Genomic DNA, 19,193 nt, shown 5'->3' on the forward strand with positions numbered 1-19,193 from the left:
TGTGTGTGTGTGTGTGTGTGTGTGTGTGTGTGTGTGTGAGCACCTCTTCCACCAGTTGAACCATCCGTCTGGTGCTTTCCAGGGACTGAAACATAAAGAAATGTTGCCTCAGTTAAAATGTAAGATTATTTTTGTTGTTTTCAGGTTTTCTGCAGACAATTTGGATCAGAACTGACTGGGTTTTGGTTCTGATCCAGTGTTTAAACATGCTGCAGGTTCTGCTGAGTCGGTGGCCGTCCTTTGTCAACATCCTGTCTGTCCTGGGGGACGTCCCCACTGAGACGCTGAGGAGCTGATAAATAAGAGCCACAGTGTGTGTGAGTTTAGCGCCGCCCCCCGCTGACTTCACCTAGGGCTGTCTCTATGGCAACCAGGTGAGCCAGGTGTTGCTGCGATGCCTCCATGACGGCAATGATCCCCTCGCAGTGTCTAGGTTATTTTTAGACTTTTGGAGAATAGATCCAGTTTTCCAATAGGAATGTGAACAAACCCAGACTAGATTATGGATTATTATGCTGAACAGAAGATCTGAAAATTATTGATAGAAATAATCCAGACCATCTTGATCTGGTTTCCTCAAATTGTTACAGCTACTAGTGATGTCATCACCTCATCTGTGACCTGATTGGCTCTCCTCTGTAGCTCCTCCTGTTCCGTCAGGACGGGCGGTTCAGCACAGCTGGACGCCATTTTACCACAGCTGGTTCTGGTTCAGGTTCTGGTTCTGGTTCAGGTCAGAGGAGAAGCTGAGTCTGCTGGACACAATGAGACGTTCTGATTACATCCAACCACCATCCAGTGGTGGCCAGACTTCTTACAGCAGAGCTACTTTTCAGTTTAGCATTTAGCTTCTTTGCTAACATTTAGCTCACTTGGCTTCCACTAAATTAATTTTTCAGACAAATCCTTAAGCTCTCATTGTCTTGGATCTTTTTTAAACTTTCAGTGGAATAAAGTTCAACATCTGTGTTGAAATTTTTATCGATTGTTCAAGTATTTGGATGCTTATATTCATGCTCTTATTTTGAAGAGGTGAAGTCTGTTTATGGACTATATAAAGTCTGATATATAATTATAAATAAATAAATCTGGAAATTAAAGTGCATCAGCATATTTAACATGAATCATAAAATAAACGCTCTGTATCACTAAAGCCTCATTTTTTTCATTCAGAATAAAACACCCTTATCATGTGAAACAGTATTTTTCACATTTTTTTTATTCAAAAGTTTGTCATCTTTCCAGAATATTTTTGTACAACAATCTAAAAGCAGAATCTCATCAGCCAGGTTCTTCATCTTCCTGTAAACTCAGCAGTTTGCTTGCAGGAGGAAGAAAAGGCGTAATGATCTGATCTAATCATCTTCATGATGATGATGATGAGGATGATGATGATGGTCCAGTCAGTTAAGTAAGGGTCGTGATTCTGAAGCTTCGGTCTCATTCAGGACTGGACGGGTTGGATTATCTGACTTTCTGTCTCTCTGCTCGTCTTCTAACCAGAAGTTTTTGATGGCAGTAAAAATGTTTGAATTTTTTATCTGTTAAACTCAGGAAGAGATAAATATTATTGATGAAACTGACTGAAAGATTCAGAGTTTAAATCCTTCCCTTTAGCTCCTCTTCCTCCCTGATCAGCTTTCATCCTCCAAAGTGACAGAAACTCTCCTACCTTTCACCAGATCTCCCAGTCCTCCTGTTTTCTGCTCGTTTCCTTCAGATGTTCGCCTTGAGCTGCCAGCTGCTGCCGATCACCTGTCGCTCCTCTTCAGCATCCCCACCCTCCTCTTCTTCCTCCTCCTCCTCCTCACCAATCAAACACGCCCCAGGACCAGAAAGGATCCTCACACACTAAAAAACACCAACATAATTGAAAAATATTTAAAATAAAAGTATTTTCTAGGTTTAAATTTAAAAATATAATATGTCTTTAGTTTAAATTTATAAAAGTGAAGAAGTCAAATAAAATGTTTGTGTTTTAAATCAGTTTTTATCCTGTATCTGTAATCTGACTGGCTCACTACCGCCATCTGCTGATCACTTTTGAACTAAATTCACACTGTGCGCATGCGCAGGAGCCATAGCTTGTTTGTAGTTGATCATAGACATAAATAACTTTTATCATGTAGCTGATGACTCCCTTCACTGCTAGACAGTAAAAAATAGCAAATGTATTCATAAATATAAATTTCTTGCTTCAAATGACCATTTATCTAGTTATCATATTTAGAATAGAATGTTACAAAATAAATACAACAAAAACAATAATTACATAATATAAAAGTGAAAAACATCTAATAAAATATTAATAGGAAAATAAATCCTGAAAAATTAATTAAAAATTAAGTATTCAGCACCTGCACAAATTCTGCTTTTCATATATATATATATATATATATATATATATATATATAAAAGGGAATTTTTTTATATATATATATATATATAAAATAAAAAATTCCCCTCTCACCCTCCGTGGGTGGTCTCTTTCATCCTCTGAGCTCGGGTCCTCTACCAGAGGCCTGGGAGCTTGAGGTTCTCCTCCAGTATCTTGGCTGTGCCTAGAACTGCACATTTCTGGACTGAGATGTCTGATGTTGTTCCTGGGATCTGTTTGAGCCACTGCTCCAGTTTGGGGGTGACTGCCCCGAGGGCCCCGATGACCACAGGCACCACTGTGGTCTTCACCTTCCAGGCCTTCTCCAGTTCCTCTCTGAGGCCCTGGTATTTCTCCAGTTTCTCCTTTTTCCTGATGTTGTGGTCACTTGGTATTGCTACATCCACCACAACGGCTTTCCTCTGTTCTTTATCCACCACCACAATGTCCGGTTGGTTCTCCATTACCATCTTGTCTGTCTGGATCTGGAAGTCCCACAGGATCTTAGCTCGGTCATTCTCCACCACCTTTGGGGGTGTCCCCCATTTTGACCTCGGGGCTTCCAGTCCATATTCGGCATATATATATATATATATATATATATATATATTTGTTTATAGTACATATTATTTATTTACTTTATTTTTAAAAGTGTTTTGCATGTGCTATTTGTTCCTGAAAACATGCATCTTTAAGTTAACAGTGTTTACATGTTTTTGCTCGACATTGTTTATCTCTGATAAATATGAACAATATGTATGCAATAATATTAATAAAAAATATCACAAACATGTAGGACAAAAAGTAGCATTAAAATATCCCATTTCTCATGATAATAAAAAATAAGGTAATAACTCAGACTGAACTTTCCATTGTAGTTGAAATCAGGTGGAATTTTTCATGTTTAATTTAGATGTTGCTGTTTTTAGAGTTGGAGTCTGAAAACGGCTCCTGGAAGAGGAAAGGGATTAATTCCTGGAGAAAAACACCAACATGCTCCAACATCAGGATAGCAACATAGAGAGAAATTAAACTAATCAGATGAATCATACTCTTGGATCCTTCATTTACAGGTTGGTTCTGGATAAAAACCAACACAGCATCAGTGAAGAGATCAATGCTCTGATTAAACATCTTTAGAAGGAACTGAAAATAATTAATTATTGAACATTAATAACAGGCCAGACGGTTATAACACTTCTGGTTGGTGTGTGTGGAATAAAAAGCAAACTCACAGGAAAGAATTAAGAGTTTATTTCCAGTTGGGTCACTTTAAAATTTAAAACATTGAGAATTTTTTCAGACTCAGCATGAAGATCTTTCAAATCTAATACAGACATCAGTGCAACAGAGATGCTATAGCGCCACCTGGCAGCAGAAGCAAAGCTGCACCAAATCTTCTTTGGTCCTAGAGGAAACGTTTTGTTCAGTTGGTCCCATTTCTATGGCCGTAGAGAGAAAACCAGGAAGAGCAGGAGAAGTTTTCCCTTCGCTGCTTCAGGAGTACATTGTCAGCTGGAGCCACTGTGAGACAGAGACAGTTGGTGTTCAGACTCTCTTCACCTGATATTCTGCATGAAACACGTCTGGATACAGAAAACCACAGTAAAATAACTCAGGAATAAATTTCCCCTTAGTTTTGCCTCATGGGCTGAATTGAACCATATGCAGATGATGCACAGCTTTATGTTAGTTAGGGTTTAACTGATACTTAAGATGGGGGCGAAGAAGAGGTTAGTGGAGAAAATGTGGCCCCATCAGATATATTCAATAACAGCATTATTGTTAATATTATGACGTTTTTCTATTTCAAACTTTACAGGAAAAGCTTTGAAATGTTGAACTCTGCAGGAATGATGAGCAGAATTAATGATGATGCTTCAGGAGAAAGAATGACGATCTAAAGAACGGTTTAACAACCAGAAACTTTAAATAATTCCCTATAAATTACTCATATGCAGCTGGAAGGAAATGCAATAACATTAACCACCAGCAGGCGGTCCATCAGAACAGAACCCTCAGACCCAAGATCAAATCTAAAGCAGAGCAAAGTCGAACCTCCTTGATGTCCAGGTCGATGGTGCCGCTGTCGTCCTTATCCAGCGTCTTAAACGCTCCTGAGAACAAACACAACATCATCATCATCATTTTTATCTGTTAATGCTACAGGGAGAAGCATTTTAAAGACATGTTTTTATTTCTTCATGGAGGAAACATTTCAGGTCCTTCAGGGTCTGGAAGGCTGGTGAACTTATCACAATCAACTTTATAGAAAATTTCTAGACAGTTTCTCTGACGCTTCATGTTATATCAAATATTTTTTGATGCAGAGCTACATGGGCGCTGTTTGTAAAGTTACAGTCTAAAATTAACAGCAGATCATGAGAAAAAAGAATGGAGGTTAATTTCTCAGTCATATTTTCACCATGTTGTTCATTCATTTATAAATAAATACAAATTTTTAAATCAAATATTTATTTAACAAGCTCAATATTTACCCTGAAGCTAAATATTGAACTCAATATATAAATATGGGGTAAATATTTAACTTGCTAGCCAAGTATTTGGTAATATAACCCAAATTATTGCTGCTAACTTTTTACTGTGTAGCTTTACAAACGGCAGTCCGTACTGCATTTTTAAAAAGTCAACCTAACAGAAGTTTCACCTTAAAATGAATCTTTTGGATGAAATAAATGTGAATAAACCCATAAGCAGAGCTTCTTGGGAGTAACTTACGGCACATGGCGTCCAGCCGCACCAGACAGCCGATGAAGTTATCAAAGTCCATGTCTCCGTTCTCGTCGCTGTAGCGGCGTATGATGAGTTTGTAGAGCTGGTCGTTCAGAGGGAAACCTGGAACCAGCAGTGGAATCAAAAACCGTTCTCAACATTTCCCGATCATTTAAGCTGGCCGGGTTTCACACCTGCAGCCTGGAAGGCGTGCGGCAGCTCCCTGGAGCCAATCGTTCCTGAGCGGTCCTTATCGTGGGACAGGTAGATGTTCTGCAGACAGAACCAGAACCATGAGCAGCTTGCCACACCCAGAACACGCCCCTGACAGCGCCGCCGCCTACCTGCCATTTCTTGATGTTGTTCCACAGATATTTAAACTCATGGAAGCCCAGTTTCCCTGTGCTGTCGCTCTGCAGGGGGTCGGGTCAAGGGTCAAAGGTCAAATTCAGAAGCAGGAAGAGAGCGAAGCCTGCAGGCTGAAAGGATACGTCCATGACAGCGACCATGCTCCTGCAAGACTCGATACTGAAGCCATCAGTCTTCAGGTTCGAATCTGAGGAGAAACAAGAAAACAGAAGCTGAACTCTGACCTCTGTGGAACGACAACCTGGCAGCTGGTGCTGGAGAGAAGGAAAAGTTCTCACGCCTGGAGATGACTCTGTTCAGGATGTCCTTCAGCTCGTTGGGGCTCACCTCCATGTCCTGCTCACACACACACACACACACACACACACACACACACACACACACACACACACAGATGATCAGAGGCTCTGACAGGAAACTCTGTTCTCCTGAAGGCACCGTTCTCACTGGGAGACAGAGTGGTGGCAGCATCACGCTGAGGGAAGCTGCAACCTGAGGCTGGTATGGTTGAGATCAGAGCTGATTCATGGGTTAGAATGGCCTAGTCAAAGTCCAGACCTGAACCCAGCTGAGAATCTGAAAACTGTTTTCCATCGAACCTGCAGATGTTTCAGAGGAAGAGGAGATTCTGCATAGTTCTTCAGATGCCTGCCATACTTTTCAGATTTCTATTATAGTTTCTGGAGACATTGTTTTGGATTCCTCGAAAAAGGAAAACAGAGGAATCAGAAAATCCAAAATGGCCAACAGTAATGCTAAAGTGTTCATGAGTCAAGTTGACATCAACATGAAAATGTCAACAAGTGTTGGTTATGACAAAATAATCATCTTCTTTGTTTCCTGTAAAAATGGTTTGATTATTTCTATTTAATGTTATAAACATTAATGTGTTAGCTCGCAGTTAGCATGAAAGAAGTTAGTTTGTGATGTTAGCTAGCCAACTTCGTGTTTTGTTTATTTCAGTTCCAGGGTGGTCAAAAAGAAGACCAAGGTCAGAGGTCAATCTTCAATAAATCAGCACAAAAAGAAAAAACAAAAAGTCTCTGAGCACAGTGGTTCCCCCAAGAGGCAGGGAGGGTCAGAGGTCATGTTCAGATCATACAAAGGCAGACATCTTTTTTAATCAGGACATAAATGTGAAATCAAATAAATAAATACATAAACGTTTTTATTTCATTATTTATTATTACTATATTAATCCAGCAGAACCCAGTAATCCTAGGTGGGTTCTGTTGGGCACAGTCCAGGCCGTTAGCTCTGATTGTTGCAGCTGCTTCCTGCAGCAGAACCGCACCAGGATTTGGGTTTCCGCTCATAAACGGTGAGTCACAGCCAATCTGACTCAACCCGGTTCGCCTTCTCTCCTCTGATGTTCTGCCTCTTTCTGACTCACCACTGGGATCAGAACCGCAGAGACACAGAAACACCCAGAACCACTCCCCCTGTTGTCACCGACAGCCAGTCTGGGACAGGTCTGCAGCTGAACCTGGTTCTTTAACAGAACACAACTTTATTGGCTTTTTCTCAAACTAGCTCTGATAAGTTCTTGTTTCCTAAACGCAGCACAGATCTTGCTGGCTCCACCCACCAGAAGCTCAGCTCAGGTGACCATCAGACAGAGCTGACTGGTTGAACTGGTGCACACACCCCAGCTGATTCATACACACCCACACACACTCACACACATAGTATGTAAAACAGAAGCACATAAAAGGTTACTTGCATTCCTCAAACAGGACTTGAAGTTCCACAACATGCTCTGCACTGCTTTACTTTTAAAGACATGCAAATCGCAAACAGTGAAAACAATAAAGTCTGAGAGGCCTGTTGGGGGCTTCTAGAACAGTCCAGTATGCACTAACAAATGAGGATGTGAAAAATGTCCTCATTCTTTCCAAGTGTCCTGATATTGAAGGTGCATTATCAAAAAAATGTCCTGATATGTCATGAAAACAAGAACACACACAGAGTTGTTTGGCAGCGCCGCCCTGCCAAGCAACGTCAGGAATGCAGCGAAACGCCCTGCAGCCAGACAGAGTCGCATGCTGCCCACATATTGGGACACTGACGGGTTCTGGGGCAGAACCAGAACCTCCAAACCCAACTTGGCCGTCCCAGTGAGAGCCACCTGTCTTGGTTTCTCTGACATTAGAGAAGTTTTGAGTGGATTGTTGAGAATCTGATGGGATCTGTGAGCAGAACCGGTTCTGGTGGAATGGAGTGGGCGGGTCGGTACTGGTTCCGGAGGAAGGGAGGGTGGGTTGGCAGGCAGATGGGTGTGGTGAGAGGTGATGAAGATGCTGACAGCTGGAGGACAGTTCAGATCGGCTGGAGACAAACGGCAGCAGGGAGGAGTAAAGCTAACTCCCAAGCTCGTCTCAGAGCAGATAGCGCTTCAGCTTCAGCTCAGGTCAGAACCAGAAACTGGTTACAACCTCCACTGGAGGCTGCCCCTTAAAACGATTTTTTCCTTCCAGCAAACTTTTCCTCACACTTTTTATCACACTAAATATAGTTTAGTTTTATTAACCTGTCATCCTGTGGTTCATATTTTATTTTGAAGCTCACTGATTTTCTGGATTTAATTCCAAAGGGAAATTAAATGTCGTAACTCAGGTCATTGCAGTATCTGTAAGGATGATGAGGCTGTGGCAGGAAGGCTCTCCAGTAGCTGTCAGTATGGCAGTGAATCTGAAGGGGCCTCTGACTGAAGACCATCCTGACACGCTAACAGCTCAACACCAGGCAGCAGAGACATGAAATAGCAACATGCAATAGATGACATCTTCAGCTTTTAGCTAGCTCGGCTAATCCACCTCCTTTGCTTTTGCTGAATTTCCTCTGGGGTTAATATTCATTCATTCGTTCATTCATTCATTCATTCAAGTTCTCTGTCTCTATGGTTAGAAAAACTCCAACGAACAGCCAATCAGAGGCATTGTCCGTTATGATCCGCCTTCTGTCTCTAAGCAAACAATACCTTGTTGCCATGGTTACACAACAACAAAACAAGTATGATCAAAAATCCTTCCAACTGAATCCAAAACCAGAGGAAATAAATGTCCAATCAGGAACAATTCAACCAATCAGAGCCAGGCAGCCACCAGGAGGCGCTATTCTAGAATTCATTCTATTAAACAAACGCAAATGAAGGTGATGATGATGATGAGTTCCCCTTCATCCTGCAGAGACACAAGTGTTCCCATGACAACCAGGAGATCAAATCTAGAAGTTTGAACCTCGGAGCTTCCTGTGAACTAGTGGTTCTCACCAGCAGCAATACTGACAGACTTTAATGCGCTCATTTTGATTAATTGATGACACCGATTTTAAAATGTTAGAATTTTTTCTGCAATTAATATTTTTTTGTTGTTTTTTTACAAAAGCTCCAGCCAGAACCTTTAAATTTGTGCGTTTCTGATACGCCTGTAAATCTGATGCACAGCCACAAGCTAACAGCAGAGATGGAAGTTGCTGCTCTCAACCCACTGGGGGTTAATTTCTGCTTCTAACGATCTGATTGGATGATGGAAATGACAATAGTTGTGTTCAAATTGAGCTAAAAGGAGTTAGCCTATCAACGGAGCTATGCTAGTCCACCTTTGACCTCATCTTTATTTATTCTAGAGGAAAATATGTTCATGAACTAAAAATGTTGCTTGTTTTGTTGATTACAATGTGATCAAATAATTACAGGCTAATGAACTTCTTTATACATGTCAACAATCCCATCACTGGTTTATACTCAAGTAGAAGTAAAATTGTTACTCAGTAACTGTAACTACTCAGAACCTGGTTCAGAAACGAAGTTTCTGGTTCATTAAGGGTTCAACTCGTGGGACTCGTCCAGAGACTCGACCAGCTAATTGTAACAGGTCCTACAGTCCAAGACGGTTCTGTTCAGACCCAGAGACTCGTTCAGACAGAACCTTGGAACCAGATCTGGTTCTAGTCCTGGTCGGAGCTGCAGGTCACGAAAAACCCGATAAAGTGTGATGAAACTCACGTCTCCGGCCAGCTGCTGGAAGACCTTCCTGAACTGCTTCTCCTCATCGTTCTCGTGAGCCTCGGCGTAGTTCAGAGGTCGGCGTGGCGGCGGCTGGGGGAAAAAAGCAGCCTGTGTGAGACTGAGGGAGAGCAACAAGGCGCTCTCTGTGAGCCGGCGCCTTCAGCTCCAACATGTTCCGAACCCAGAACAGTCAGGGAGGAAACTCAGCCCTGAAGCATCAGAACTCCTGCAGCTGTTTACTGCTTATCTGACCTTTGACCTCATCTGCCAGTATGTAGCTACATGAGGCCTCTTCACCTCATCGTCAAACAAACATTGCCTGCAACACATTTCTCTACAGCGGACCCTATAGACTGCTGCCGGTACTTACTGGGTCTGAGGGTCTGAAGTGAGACGGGTCGATGTTGCTGTTGGACGGAAAAACAGGAAACAGTTAGCTTAGCATAGTGAATGGAAACCACTGGAAACCGTTAGCCTGGAACGCTAGCTTTCACCTCACAATGTTGATGATGCCACCGATCAAACTCTTGGTCAGAAACATGTTGAGAAGACCTGAGGAGACAGGAAGTGCATGAACGCTATGCTAACTGCATCATTACAAACAACCCGACAGTTGGATCAAACATGATGGTTCTACACTGAGCAGAACATTATGACCACCTGAGAGTTAGACACTGAAACATAACATGGACCGGATTGTTCTGAATGAATCCACTGGCGTTTTATGGGCTGAGCTTAATAACTTGTTGCTGCCACCACCGTACTTCACAGGTAGGATGATAGGATGGTTTTTCCTCCAAATATAACGATGGTTGTTATGTCCAAGCAGTTCGGTCTCATCAGACCAGGACACCAGAGATGAAGTCATGGCTTCTTCCTCTCTGATCGGCGTTTCAGCCCATGTCGGTACCAGACTCGTTTTACTATGGATCTGACTATGAAGCTTTTGGCTGTCTTCTAATTCTCCTCCTCATATTGTTGGATGATTTCCTTAGAATTTTTATCCACAAAAAGGTTGTGAATCAGCCAATCAGAAGCTGATAAATTCATGACATCATCATGTGGGCTTTTACAAACACTTTCAATTATCTGTGGAGTTTAATTTCTGAAGGATTCATATATCAGGAAGTTGAGTCCATGGATGATGAAAACTGGAAATCTGGCTGCTTGTGAGGAAAATATGGCATAATAAAGGCTGATTGATGTTGTTTTGGTAAAACTGATTTCTCAGCTGCTTTGGCGTTAAAACGCTGAGATGTTTTGGACCTGAACTCGTCCAAGCCGTCTCCAGTCCAAACAAACACTTCCAGCTACTTCCACCTCCCTGCAGATCGGCTCCTGTAACTTTCCACCAGTGGGTATGACGCTCCTGATGGTCAACAACAGAGTAAAGTTTAAAGCAGGACGTTTTCTGGTACTTACAGAAGGTTGGAGCTTCAGGAGGAAACCAGGACCAGAGCCGGAACCAGGACACGGAGCTGGAACTGCAAGGGACAGGCAGACTGGAGACGCTCCCAGAAACAGAGTCCACAAAACCAGGCAGAAGTTCCTCCTACCCTGACGTCACCGTTAGCCCCGCCCACCAGCTGCGCCCAACCCATCCATGTTACTACGCGGATTAAACATGTTGCGTTCAGGTCCAACAGGAAAAGCTAGTGTTTTCGTTCATGGCATAATGCTTTAAAAATGTGTTCATGAAGATGTTTATGTTTTAAATAATAATTTAAACCTAAAATAAAAACTAAATAAATATGATATTTAAAGGACTAGCGTTAAAATCTCAATATTTTAATATAAATGTGTTTTTTAAATAGGAATTTATCACTAAATACATTTTTCTAAAATTTTTCTCATTCATCTTGAGACTTTCCATAACAGCAGAAAACAATATTTACCAAAACTGTGAAGTAGAGCTTTAAGATTACAGCTGAGTGCTAAAATAATATTTAATCATTTAAAATATAAGGTATTTATATTTTCTATAAATATGTCATATTTATAGAAAATACATATAAAACATTTATTTTATTGAAATAAAAATCAGTTTTTATGTGCCAGATTACATAAAACTGAAAAGATGTCCAACATTATCCAATTTTAATAAGTACTCAGTGAATGCAGAGAGCTATAATATTTTAACAGGTTAACATTAATACATTCTGTCTCCACACAGCAGACAGCAGCAGATAATGAAGTTATTGTTAGGCAAAAAGCCTGATATCCAGTAAGCTCAACATGTTCATTCAGAAAGTTTACAGAAAATATTCAAACCAAAACACCTTTAAAAAAGGAGCAGTTTTAACAGTCAGACTCTGAATAAAAGTGGTTTTATTGTAAATTTCCTTCAGTGAACTGATGAACAAACAGAAACGTGTTCCTCCGGTCCTGATGGGCGCGTCCTGCTCACAGCTGACGGACCTGATCCAAACGGAACCAGTCAGCCTAAAAACACCCTCCTCTCAACCCTGAGGCCAGTCAACGTTTGCTGCCCCCTAGTGGCTATATTTAGTGCCACAGGGCCACGCTGCACCCGGTGCCCCCCTTGGTCCTCTACAGCAGTGGCGGCTCCAGAATCTTTTTCTGCTAAGGGGGAGCTAAGCATTTTACTGAGGATGCTATGAGGATCTTTTTTTCTATAGTTATCAACACACACGCATTAGTTTTGTTATTTTTCAGACTGATTTGCATTTATTTGACGCTTAGACGTCAGCACGAAGCCTTGAGCCATTAGCCAGATTACTTCCAGATAATATTACATTGTTTAGGTTAAAACAGCATTTATGACAAAGGGACACCGAAGTATTGACCCTTTGCAACTACATTACTCAATCAGTCGAAGCGCCATGATGAACGTCGGAAGTGAGAATCTGGAGTATTGACAGAGGAAGTTGTTTTCCCAGGTTGTTTCTGTGTTTATTCATGGTTTCTATTTCATATGCGTCGGTATTTACAGAAGCCTGAAACAGCTAGCTGAGAAACCGACCCGAACCTCCTCCTTCCTGACGAGTTGATCAAATTACCGACTTTTCCTGAATCCACACCACATGATTTATGTCATAAACAGCGTTTCCCCTGAAACCAGAGCAGCATTAAAAACCTACAGAAGACGAGGCCTCATGTTTTTTCCAAACATGCTAGGCTACCTGACGGCGTGGCATTGTTTCCATGGTTACTGATGGTTAGACGCTACCTTCTCCATCATGCGATATTTGATATCTTTCTAACCATACTTACTTATAAAGTATATGACCGTTAATCTTCTTGCCTTGTATAAAGTGTTCGCTGTAAATCCGCGGTTAAACCAAGAGCTGCCAGTCACCATGACTGACTGCTGCATCTTTCCTCATTAAAATAAAATGACAAGCTTGGTTTTGTGAGCATTTTACTGCGAAATCAACTAAAAAAGAGCGATATTAGGCTACCACAGGCTTTATACAGGACAGAACAGGTTTGGACATCCATCGTGGTGGAGAGAGTGACGTCACGTGCAAAGGGTCATGTTGTCAAATGTTTTATTTATTTTTTAAATTAACTTGTGTTTATTTAATTGCCTAATTAACCACTGGATTTGACTATCAATAAGTGTCCTTATGATAAAAAATGATATACTTACTACCGATTAGCTTCGTACTGACTAACATGTTAGTTTGCTATGATAAACTGTCTGACTTTTCCAGGGTGAGCTGTAGGACCCCCTAGCGCCCCCTGGCGCCACTACTGCTCTAAGCAGACAGTCAGGCTCATTCAGACTGACACGTTTGATCAGATAATAAAACATTGGAGAAAAACGATTCAGTTGAACCGGAGGAAACCAGAACCAGAACAAGTTTACGTCTCCTTTGGGTCAGCTCCAAGCAGAAACACAGGCACTGACAGTACTTTCTACACAGGTGTTAAACTTGGTCCACCATATTTATTCACCCTTCTGACCCCAGAATGACAGAAACAACAGCTGAAACCTTAAATAATATTTTATCAGTCAAATCAAATCAGATTTTATTTTTAAAGTGCCAGATTGCAGAAATGTGAAATGTTCAATATTATTTAATTTCAAGAAGTACTCCCTGACTGCAGAGCATTGTGATATTTTAACAGCTTGTTAATGTATAGCTGTCCTTCAGAGAACAACCCTGAACTATGACCGACAGGAAAATGAGCTTGAGCCCATAATGTATACAATAAATGCAGTTAATAATAAATGCAGAGTAGTAGGAGAAAGTAGTAAGAAGTTCAGTTTGTCTTCCAGTGGTTTCTAGCAGCGGATCAGGATAACGTTAGCTCGTCTATCAGCTTCATTAAAAAGGAAAGTTTGAGCCTCGTTTCTGACCAGGTGATTTTTGTCCCCATTTTTCAGATGAAAATGTGATGAACACTGAGGATGAAACATCCCAACAGGCTCAAGCAAACTTTCAGGTTATTTTTTAGAGATGTACCTCCATTTGTTTATAAAAACACGGTGGAGACAGAGTCATGCTGAGGGGCGGAGGGAGGTATTTAATCAGCAAAATTTCAGTTTTTCACCACAAAAATATGAGAACAAAACAGAAATAATATGACAGTAAGTGACACAATAAAGCAGAAAACGAGTTAAAATTTTTATGTTGCCATGGAACCTCCTACCTTCTCAAGGTCTTTAAAAAGTCCCACGGTCCCTGAACGCCGTCCTGTTCTTCATGTGCCGTCATCACCATGAATCCGGAAGTGTCCCGCTTGTTGTGAGCTGTCTCTCCGTTGGTCCCTTCTTCGTCCTGCTGGTTCGAATGGCGGGTTCTGTGGGTCCGGGTCTGACCGGCTCTGGGTTCTGCTGCTCTGCGGTGCTGCTGCTGCTGCTGCTGCTGCTGGCGGCCAGACCTGGACTCGTTCGGGCCGTTTCGGAACCGGGGAAGTGGACGGTGGACGTCGGAGTTGTGAGTTTCCTGTTAGCTAAAAGTTAGTGATGCTAAAAGGTTCCGAGGAGGAGAGAGAGTTCGGTTTCAGGTGGTTCTGGTTCGGTTCTACTGCTTCTTGGAGCTGATTCTGGGTCAGTCATTAAACCGAGTTAGGAACATGAACTGATTTGATCAGAACATGGCGAACATGGAAATGCGCAGATTAATGAGAATTTAACGACTTTCAATAGTCAGAATCGTATGTGTGACGTCACTAAGAGAGCAGCCGAACTCATGGACGGGTTACAGCCTCCAGAACCTCCGAATTCTATTTACAGGAACCGAATTTTGGATCTTTGAGTTTTCTTAACAGGACTTCAGTCAGGTTTGGGTATGGGCTTTGACTAGGACATTCTGCTGTAGTTCTGCTGCTGGGTTTGGTTCAGTCGGATCCTCTGGTTCTTGTTGTGTTTCAGGAGAACCAGAAGCCTCAGTACTTCGTCTTCAGGAAGACGCTGTTCAACGGTAGCAGCATCCACCTGCAAGGTGAGTTCTGACCCGACCCGGTCCGGGCCGACCCGGCCTGGCCTCTGACCCCTGACCCTCTGTGTTTGTCTCAGCTGTTCCTCAGAACTGCTCCCCGTCCTCGAAGATGGAGGTTTCCTGGTACCTGAGGAACTCCCACTGCTACAACGAGGTCTACAAGAAGAACGTAAGCGGCTCGGTTCTGATGGTATCACTGGGTCCTGGTGGTACCACTGAGTCCTGGTGGTACCGCCGGGTTCTGATGGTACCACCGGGTTCTGGTGGTACCGCCAGGTTCTGGTGGTACCGCTGGGTTCTGGTCTGGTGGTACCGCCGGGTTCTGATGGAACCGCTGGGTCCTGGTGGTACCGCTGGGTTCTGGTCTGGTGGTACCGCCGGGTTCTGGTGGTCATGCAAATGGAAACTATTGTGCTAGTTTTAATTTTTCTTGCGATGATTGTAACAGGCTAGCTATGCTAGCTGCAGCGTAGCAGAGAGCAAAGGGATGAGCAGCGCCACACGAGATTGTGATTGACAGCGCTAAGACCCACCTCCTGGCTCTGATTGGCTGTTTCCGGAACATGGTGACAGTTGTCACTAAAACATTTTATTAAGTTCCTGCAGCTTTAATCTTGTTATCCAGGCACGTTGCCTTCAAGTGTCTGTGTTTCTGTAGGATTTTATGGCTCAGTTGATGTTTGTGTCTCCTCCCAGCTGAATCCAGAGATCTACTTCAACTCGGTCTTGGTGGTAGCAGAGGGGGGGTCGGGGGCCTTCACCAATCACACCTACAAGCCAATCAGCTGCCAGATAAAGCCCTACATTGTGAGGACCGCCGGATGAGCAGCCGCCGAGTCGGAGACGAAGACGCAACTAAAGCTGTTTGCTTCGTGTTTCAGTTCAGCGTAGCGGAGTTCGACCTGCCCGTGGCGCTGAAGAACCCGCTGCCACCACCATCATCATCGTCAGCTCTGGTGGGTCCAAAAGCAGCAACATTGATAATGTCACCGCAGGAACGCCTCGTTCTGTCTGGGAGAAACAGGAAGAAACTTTGATTCTCATCATTTTTTCTTTTTAAGTTAAATTCCTCAAATAGACTTTAAATATACAAATTACTCAAAATTAAACCTGAATTTATTTAATTAAAAATGCTTTAACTGTACTTCTGTAGCCAGTACATACGAACTGATTAATCGCTGAAATAATAATTAATAGGGATGTGCCGATCAGGTTTTTTCCTCCCGATACCGATACCGATCACCCATGAGGGCCGATACACCGATACCGATCACCGATACCGATCACATAATTATTATTATCATAAACACTACCGGTTACATTATGTGGAAAAAGGAACCATGAATTCACCTTAATTTAGACAAAAACTTGTTTTTAATAACTTTTTCCAAGAAGAAAACCAAACAAAACAGGCATTGTGCAAATTGTACTGCTATCAGTGATACTATCTTTAACAGACTGAAAACACATGGAGGCTCTGAAGAGGCTAAATAATGCAGAGAGTCCAAATTAAACCTCTCAACATTGCCAAGAAGTTCAAGTATAAAACTTAACATTCAAAGGCAAAAACAGGTTCCATTACAATAAACAATCCAGAGTTACTGAATGAAAACTTCCTGTTAGCATGGCGGCTAGCTGGTTACTGCTAGCTCTGATTGGCTGTTTCTGACTGAGCGGAGTAATTATGCAGATCAGGGAGGAGATCGATTATTTTCTCAGAGACTATCTGTCTCATGTTTTAATATGTATGTAAAATGTATTTTTAAGACAGATGCTGCAGCAGGTTGGTGTGAGAGTCACCACCAGGTGGAGCAGAAGCGAAGCTCCGTCTGTCAGATATTACTACCTGTAGCGTAGCAGCGGTTCAACAGGAGAGCAGAACCAGCGTCTGACATCGCAGCTCGAAGACTTAAATAATTTTCCAGGTTATTTGTTTAGCTTTCTGACCGTCATGCTAATCCGGTGAGTGTTTGTAGCTGTGCGCTGCTTTACCTGCTATCTGATCCTCCGTATGTCTGATTTACTGCAGTGAGCCTCGATGTAGCCAACCTCCGTCAAGTATCTCATTGTTTTTATTCCATATTAGATTCGTCGTGTTGATGCATTTTGACCTGCTTCAATTTTCCGCCGCAACACGCAGCAAACTTCCCCTTTCACTCAGTGGTTATAGATCCACATCGCTTAGGATTTGTTGCTGCGCGTTTGCGCAGAGTGAAGGAAAGAGGAGACCAGCTGCACAGGCAGGCAGCGAAATGAGATGATCGGTATCGGCAACAAGAGCCAATGATCGCCGATCACCGATCATGCACTTTTTCACGGAAATCGGCCCGATTGTGATCGGTGACCGATCGATCGGCACACCTCTAATAATTAATTTAGTTATCGAGACCTGGAGGACACAGACAGCTGAAGAAACAACTCGGCTGCTGTTGCCTGGACGACGTCAGTAAACTAATTTCAGTGAATCTGTGGTTTCCTCCAGCTGAGAGAGAGAGAATCATTCTGCTGTTCTCCTGATGCCTTTTCACGACCAGAACCGAGCCGGGTCCAGCTGCAGAGCTGCTGACACTCGTCAGGACTGTAAAACAGCAGCATAGATTCTGTGACCTTTAACGTAACTCACGGTGACCTTGAATCGACCTTTAAAAGGTTAAAGTTGTGCTGCTGGAGGCAGCAGAAACCCTGGCTGCTGTTTGGACCCGACCCGGTTCTGGATTGGTCAATACTTTAGCCTTGGAGTTGAAACCGGACCTGTTGGACCAGTTCACAATTCAGGTCAACAAGTTCGGTTTTTACCTGCGGTCAGTGAACGCATCGTCACTGAGTGTGGTTCTGGTTCGGCCGTATCAGCCGGTCCAGTTCTGGTTCTGAACTCTAATGTTGTCTTTCCATTCTGACTCAAAGGAAAACTCTGGGAGGAGAAGGAGGGAAGCTAAGAAACCAGAACCAAAGGTACGGCCCGGTTCTGTCCGGTTCCGATCAGAGCCGTTTGGACCTGTGGTCCAGAACCTTCATGTGAACTCAACTGATCTTCTTCTTCTTCTCTGGTCCTCAGGCTGCTGGTGGCTCCTCTAATCAGGTTTGTTGGGTCACCAGAACCGGGTCAGGGCTTGTTGCGGGGTGAAAGGTCAGGGAGCTGACCCTGTTTGTTCCTCAGAGCGACTTCGACATCGTGGCCCGGTCCTGGGAGGACGGACCCTACATGTTCATCATCAAGGTCCAGAAGACCGGAACCGGGCCATGGAGACTGCAGCGTCCGTACACACACACACACACACACACACACACACACACACACACACACACACACACACAGAGTGTTTGGTCTCTTCCTGGTTGAACTGGTTCTGTGTTTCTGTTTCCAGTTCAGGTCAGCATGAAGGGACCTCATGGCTTCATCTCAGCCACCGAGTGGCCTCTGATGGTGGTGAGACCCCAACACACACACACACACACACACACACACACACCCACACACACACACACACACACACACATTGAACATGTCTCCTGGTTAAGATGTGTATAAAATCTCAATTTATTAATTTATTTAGCAGCAGATAAAAACATCCCAGCTTTTAAAATTTATTTTCTGTTTATTAAATACATTTTTTTAAACCTTTTTTACAAAATCCACGTGCCAGAATTATCAGAAGAAAGCAAATCTGTCTGAAACATCTTTTAGTTTATAAAATATATTTAGAGTTAAGATCTGAAACATGATGTCATCAGACTTCCTGTCTGGGTTATAAACGTGACTGGCCTCAGAGGGCTGCTTTCGCTGGAGGTATGTCCAAAATGGGGAAAACGGGAGAACATTGAAGCAAGGGGTGAGCCAATTACTCCTCCTGCTAACTCCTCCTGCTAACTCCTCCTGCTAACTCCACTGGCTAACTCCTTTTTATCTCCTCCTGCTAACTCCTCCGTCCATCTCCTCCTGCTAACTCCACTGGCTAACTCCTTTTAACTCCTCCTGCTAACTCCACTGGCTAATTCTTTCTGCTAACTTGTCTGTGTCTCTGCAGTTCTACATGGTGATGTGCATCGGTTATGTGCTGCTGGCCGTGCTGTGGCTGGTTCTGTCTGCTTGCTACTGGAGAAGCCTGCTGCGGATCCAGTTCTGGATAGGCGGCGTCATCTTCCTGGGCATGCTGGAGAAAGCCGTGTACTACGCCGAGTTCCAGAGCATCAGCTATGAGGGCTTATCAGGTAGCCTGTTAGCCAGGTATCATGTCAGCCTGTTAGCCAGGTATCATGTCAGCCTGTTAGCAGGTAGCCTGTTAGCCAGGTATCA

General features: G+C 43.0%; 2 protein-coding genes and 1 long non-coding RNA gene across 6 annotated transcripts in view; 1 reads left to right on the forward strand and 2 right to left on the reverse strand.

The window, feature by feature from the left end:
* Positions 1-23: 23 nt before the first annotated feature.
* On the reverse strand, positions 24-1,853 carry LOC103131560 (uncharacterized). Of its 2 annotated transcripts, none has more exons than XR_001660652.1 (3): positions 1,673-1,853; positions 610-755; positions 24-85 (listed from the first exon to the last, which is right to left on the reverse strand). It is a non-coding gene; the product is annotated as an uncharacterized LOC103131560 (long non-coding RNA). The 2 variants fall into 2 exon arrangements; XR_475392.2 differs by having other exon boundaries at positions 610-752; positions 1,673-1,852.
* A 1,755-nt stretch (positions 1,854-3,608) lies between these two features.
* LOC103131561 (calpain small subunit 1-like) lies at positions 3,609-11,044 on the reverse strand. 2 transcript variants are annotated; one of them, XM_007543239.2, is made up of 11 exons: positions 10,911-11,042; positions 9,983-10,040; positions 9,859-9,895; positions 9,486-9,578; positions 5,758-5,815; positions 5,602-5,666; positions 5,455-5,523; positions 5,305-5,383; positions 5,117-5,233; positions 4,436-4,494; positions 3,609-3,901 (listed from the first exon to the last, which is right to left on the reverse strand). In XM_007543239.2, exons 2-11 carry the CDS (start codon positions 10,027-10,029, stop codon positions 3,875-3,877), a joined length of 651 nt encoding a protein of 216 aa, XP_007543301.1. In that variant the 5' UTR covers positions 10,030-10,040; positions 10,911-11,042; the 3' UTR covers positions 3,609-3,874. The 2 variants fall into 2 exon arrangements, with proteins under 2 accessions (XP_007543301.1, XP_007543299.1); XM_007543237.2 differs by lacking the exon at positions 3,609-3,901 and having other exon boundaries at positions 4,367-4,494; positions 10,911-11,044.
* Positions 11,045-14,146: 3,102 nt separating this feature from the next.
* The window catches only part of LOC103131562 (transmembrane protein 87A), an 11,733-nt gene continuing 6,686 nt past the window's right edge, over positions 14,147-19,193 (forward strand). The window contains exons 1-10 of one of the 2 annotated variants that reach the window (XM_007543240.2): positions 14,147-14,395; positions 14,833-14,902; positions 14,977-15,068; positions 15,596-15,706; positions 15,781-15,855; positions 17,804-17,851; positions 17,955-17,978; positions 18,057-18,153; positions 18,265-18,326; positions 18,925-19,108. In XM_007543240.2, the coding sequence (XP_007543302.1) occupies positions 14,162-14,395; positions 14,833-14,902; positions 14,977-15,068; positions 15,596-15,706; positions 15,781-15,855; positions 17,804-17,851; positions 17,955-17,978; positions 18,057-18,153; positions 18,265-18,326; positions 18,925-19,108 (997 nt within the window). In that variant the 5' untranslated portion in view covers positions 14,147-14,161. The remainder of the gene's footprint in view (positions 14,396-14,832; positions 14,903-14,976; positions 15,069-15,595; positions 15,707-15,780; positions 15,856-17,803; positions 17,852-17,954; positions 17,979-18,056; positions 18,154-18,264; positions 18,327-18,924; positions 19,109-19,193) is intronic. The other variant, XM_016666742.1, reaches the window with a different exon arrangement.

Source organism: Poecilia formosa, unplaced genomic scaffold, assembly GCF_000485575.1.
Source record: "Poecilia formosa unplaced genomic scaffold, Poecilia_formosa-5.1.2 Scaffold787, whole genome shotgun sequence".
NCBI classification, from domain to species: domain Eukaryota; kingdom Metazoa; phylum Chordata; class Actinopteri; order Cyprinodontiformes; family Poeciliidae; genus Poecilia; species Poecilia formosa.